The 5,725-nt window shown below is 33.7% G+C and overlaps 1 protein-coding gene across 1 annotated transcript; it reads right to left on the bottom strand.

Moving 5' to 3' along the window:
• Window positions 1-829: 829 nt before the first annotated feature.
• Window positions 830-4,318, bottom strand: Inx2 (innexin 2). The gene has a single exon (XM_085946803.1). It carries the CDS (start codon window positions 4,244-4,246, stop codon window positions 3,167-3,169), a length of 1,080 nt encoding a protein of 359 aa, XP_085802929.1. The 5' UTR covers window positions 4,247-4,318; the 3' UTR covers window positions 830-3,166.
• Window positions 4,319-5,725: the final 1,407 nt, after the last annotated feature.

The raw sequence follows: 5,725 nt of genomic DNA, 5'->3' as shown, positions 1-5,725 counted from the left end.
TGGTGTTTCCTGGCTAGGCTAGAACCATCAGAAAATTCAATAATAAAAACTAATAGCCTTCAAAAATATTGTGTTACATTACCTCCAGTGTGCAGCTCCCTTCCAAACAATAAAAAAAAACGTGACTTGTGACTCGAAAATGGTAATGATCGAACATATTACTATCACGTCACGTGCTGTTACACTGAAATAGATAGAAATTCACTATCTGTCGGTATGTCACGGTGACGTGGTGGTAATGTGTTCGGGCATTAAATATACAGAATATCAAAAATGCTCCGAGTGAGATTGGTTGTTGGTGTACGACGTGACTTGGTGAGGGCGTTTTATTAAAATACTAAGTAAAACAACATTGCAGTTATTACTCGCGGCGCGACTTACCGTGAGCTCGCGTGACGCGACAACAGTATGTTTCTATCTTTAATGTGTTATTATTAATATTATTTATTACGTATCCCGCCAATACATCTATTCCAGCACTAATTTACTATTTGCACTATAAAGTATTGCCATATAAATAAAGGAAAAATTAACAGAAAATGGGACTCCTTGAATAGTAATTTTGCATTTTTGAATGAACAATCGTGCAGTCAATTTTATTTAACAAGTGGTCGGTGTGTCGTATAGGAAAATGTATATTTTATATAATAATGTACTTAGTGTTTTTATGGGAGAAAGGTGAAAATTAGCCATGATGTCTATTTGCGACACAAAATTTGTCAATTCATGTTATGTTTGACAACAGTTCATATCTGGAACATAATTAGTGTCAAATTCAGTTCATACGTTTACAAGGATGGATGTAATAAAACAATGATTCAATTTCGTTTATTTTTTATTCGAACGCGCTATAGGTATCAGAAAATTGTATCACACTATATTTTTTACATTCATAATAACAATTTAATATATATATAAAAACCTACATTCGTAAAAACAATAATTTTTACGTTAAATGATTATATTATTATAAAAGTTCGATATACCTAGAGTATACATAAAAATGTTCGACTGCATTCATTATTTTAATACAAAGACAATACAGTGTATCGATATTCTGGCTGCTTTCGACAATTTCAAAAGAAATTTCTTATACCTAATAAAAAATATCGCCAAGATTAGTTTTGGGTAAATTCATATAAAAAAGAATGTGCGATAAATTATTGGTCCCTCAAACAATACTGACACAAAATCAAATAATAGTTTTGTATAAGTAATAAAATTATTATAATATAGTGTTTAAACTAAAAGATCAAATATTGGATTGAATAGGTATGCTTCAAAATGTCAGAAAAGTTTAATATAGTAATAATAGTGAGTCTCGTTAAAATGAGATTAATATTTTAGCATGTAAGAAATAACTACTGATCAGTAATTAATAATTGATATAATAAAGTCACTCTGGACCTGTGTTCCATTTTGAAATGTTTTTCGTTTTAACTTGAAATGAATTACCCACTGTCCTATGAAGCACACAATATAAAAGAAGAGAACAATAGATTCCTTCGAATTTATTCAGTTTCAGGCAGTCATATTATTGTAAAAACATCCATATTACAAATTAGAAAAAAAACTGAATAAGAAGATGTAAAATTCACGACAAAACGAAGACAATATACGAGCATACGTAAATAAAAATATAATTTGTATTTTTTATAGCTTACTGGCCTAGAATATGATAAAATTTTACGTTTTTTTTTTACGAAATTTTACCTGCTAAAAGCCATGCATTCTACAATACCGTTATAGAAATATAATTGCTTGGATTACGATATATAATAATTATAAGACAAATACGATGAAAAGCAAAAAAAAGACAACGTAAAATATTGTCAGTGGAACATTGTATAATTAAACATTTGAATTAATTCTATTATCTAAAAGCGAGAACAGTTTTAAATAAATTACAAATAAAATTGGACCCTTAAATAATACATGGCAAATCCACCGTGGAATGGAACTGAAATTATTGGAATATTATTAAACCAGCAATAAACACCTGAAGTACATAGATAACAAAAATGTATAATCAAAATATGTCGTTAAAATTAAACTGGCATCTCACAAAACAATGACAATGTAGAAGTAGATTATAAAACAAACGAAATTTGTAAGTAAATAATCAAATACAAACAGTAACAATAAAATAATTGCTCTTATCGCTTCTTTACAACATACATTGGCGTTTATTAGTTACCTATTATAGTACATTTGTGAATGCTATTGTATTATTAATAATCAAATATGTATCAACCTAAAATGTGGTTAGACAAAACAAGAGATAAAAATTCTTTTCCATATTTTTATTTAGTTTCTAATTTGATTTATAAAATACCGAATGTGGTCGAAACTAAGTTCGCTCCTCGCGATATGTTTATTCGCCGTTGATTAACAAATTGAAAACAAGGTTAAATTTCATAATAACGCTTGTCTTCAGTATTACAAATGCCACCGGTATACCTACGACTCCCGACGGCAAATGAATTAAATTACGTAGAGCCGAGTCCAATGACTTTTAGTAAAATTGTCGAATTATTTTTAAATTCATAAAACTAAATTACATTATCTATCACAAATTGGTTTATATACATTGTGTCGACCCCGGTTAAATACGGCGTGGCTAAAATTATTTACACACGATAATAAAGCCCGGATGATAGTTGTTATTCAATAAAAACAGGCAAGACAAGTTACGGAACTTCAGATGTTTACTGCATGGACACATCAAATTAATATATTGTAGAAAAGCTAAGATGATAGCTTATATATATAGAACGTCACAAATCTAGAAATTGAGATATTTCTTGTCGACTATAATGAGATAGGTATTACGATTACAAACAAAAATATATGAACAACAAATATGCAATGAGAAATATTTGTACAATATTTTATTGAGAAAATTTTCATTATCCACATTTCCGGAATATAATTACGTACTCCGGAAACGAGTCGTCTTCATAAACCGAGCACCGCACAAAACAATACACTTTTTTTTTTAATCTTCTTATAAACGAAAACGTTCGTTCCAACATGGCGACACACCCGTGATCTTATTGCTTGCAATCACGCTTCAGTTCCATTGGACTAACACAGTCTTTGCGTTTCTTTTCAATAATATTCCACCGTCTTGACTCTTGATCTTTAAAGGCAGCAAGATTTCCTGCTAAACTAGAGTTTTTCCCCCAAAATTAGTGGCCAGATCCGCGATTAGTTCTTTATACACCAGCGGGTCTATATTCTTCCCGAGTTGGTAGAGCACGAACCAGTCTCCGATTTGACACTCTTTCGCGACAGCTTTCACTTGCTCGTTGAGAGCCAGGCTCGACCTCGTGCGGAGGAGATACAACCTGACGCGCGGTCCGAAGATCACAGCCAAACGGTAAATCAATGAAATTCCACTCAAAATGCTTAAAATCACCATCCAAAACCATAAGAACACGTAAATCTTCTCGTTGACGATGTTTAAAGGCAGAACGCAGAGTCCATCGAACTTCTGCACCCCACCTGAAGGACCGTATTTATGGAATGTACATTTAGTGACTTTAGGAAACACTCTTGACATCGGATCTTCTCGTTCTTCAGGTTCCATTTCAGTAAATCGCACCACGTCACTGCCGTACGTAGAGAATTCACCGTCGAGGAAGAAATCCATGAAGTAAATCTGGCCGACGACGTTGATGAAGTTCAGGAGCTCACAGCTGAAGAAATGATATGCGTAGTAGTTATGCGTGTGGATGTTTGCGACAAAGTAATCCACGAGAAGCTTCTTCCTTTCGGCTTTGCACTTATCGTTTACGACCGGGCAGTTCAGATCGAGGACGAGCATCTTGATGCGACCCGCTTCCCATGTTTTCCACAGGTACCTGGGCACGTAGAAGAGAATGGCTTGAAAGAACAACACAAAACACACCCACTGGTAATATTTATGGTAATGCACTTCGTCTTCGCCGTCCACGTGAGATGCGACACCTGGCTGGACGACGTCCTTGCCGACGCGCCCGACCAAGCGATTCGGAATCGTGAAAGTCGAGTAAATCCAACAGTACGTATCCATTACATTCAGCGGAATTTCGTCCACGATGCAATCGATGGGGTCTCCAATGTACTGCCTGGACGTAACCAGGAGGGAGAAGGCCACCAAGATGATGACGGTGGCCTTGTAATGCAATCGAAATACATTATTGTCTATACACACTGAATCTAGTTTCAATAGGCCCTTTACGGAGCCGAATACGTCAAACATGGTGTTATGGCGCAGCCCAATGCGGACGGGCCTGCTTTTGCCTTGGCGGTAATGGCAGAACTAAAATGAAATGAACTGTTTTGAGTAGGTATGCAACGTTGCCAAGCCGACGCAACGCTTATCCCCCCCGCCGAACCTTGTCTGTGTGTTGCGTCTCTTTTCGCTGCATTGCAATCGGTCAATATAATAAGGACGTCGTATTAAGGTATAGGCCTATAGGGGTTGCGGGAAGGTTTGCGAATCAGACGGGCGTTTGTTTACTAAGGGTAGTTAGAGATGTCCCAACAAATTTTACCGACATACGAATATCGATTCGCATATAAACGCTTTGAAACTGAGAAGCAAATTCAAATATGGTAATATCAAAAAATATAACAGTTCATGTTAAAAATAAGAGAATGATCGTATAATAAAAATGGTTAATTGAACATACAGATTTATAATGTGGTACGTAATAACAAGTGGTTTTGAAACATAAATAAGAAGATAATTACCAGGCTCGATTCTATCCGGGGCAAATGGACATAAATAGAGTGGATTTTGCGTTTACATACCATTTTACTAGGATTAATAGTTAGCCATTCGCACAATCCATTGAGTACTTGCAGTTAGAAATAATTACGTTATAAATATGTATACTTACTTGATTCAATTTTTCGATACCCATAGTACCTACCAATGGCTAAGGGTGGGGGTAGACTGTTGAGGCACGACATCCAATCTACTTTTTATGCCCCCAAATATCGTTAATCTCGCCTGAAATAAAATAACATATACTTACCTAATATTATTAGTATGGTGTGTTAAGGTGAAGCCTTTACTGAACCGTTAAAGAGGCATCTAGCGGAAAGGTACGAAGCTTGCAATTTGAGATTTTTTTGGTAATTTACAATTTCAACTGTATTAATTAATAAATATGTATCTGAAAACATTAAAAAGAAAAATATTTTTTATTTTAAGTCAAAGATAAACTTACAATTGTAAAAAATGTGAATTTCTTGAATCGGACTGCACCCTATCATTACATATATTTTATGGTCATATTTATTATTTAAATTTAGTTTATTAAGTTTTCTAAGCATCACTTAAGCGATTTTTAACTAATTCATAGTTATAATATTTTATATATATATTTTAAAAAACATCGATTTATATAAAAATTATAAATGTGTATAACTTGAAATCCTTTTTATTAATACCTCGTAAATAAAGTGGAACCTTGTGTAGGCACATAATAATTATGTTTCCTAAAACATCGAAAATCGTGATTTACCGTATTATGATTTATTTATCAAACGATCGCAGGATATTTAAGAAATTTAAATGAGATACTGCTCGCTCCTATCAGTAGATTGGTAAGGCATATTCATGAATAAAATGTTATACCTAGTTACCTACCTAAAAATATGTTTTATTAGAGGACTTCTCAATAAATTCTGATACAATTATTAATAAAAAATAATGTTACTTGTCACGATT

This window comes from Rhyacophila brunnea, unplaced genomic scaffold (genome assembly GCF_057557595.1).
Source record: "Rhyacophila brunnea isolate RB1 unplaced genomic scaffold, BYU_Rbru_1.0 scaffold_2, whole genome shotgun sequence".
Classification (NCBI taxonomy): domain Eukaryota; kingdom Metazoa; phylum Arthropoda; class Insecta; order Trichoptera; family Rhyacophilidae; genus Rhyacophila; species Rhyacophila brunnea.
This window is presented reverse-complemented; position numbering and strand designations above follow the sequence as displayed.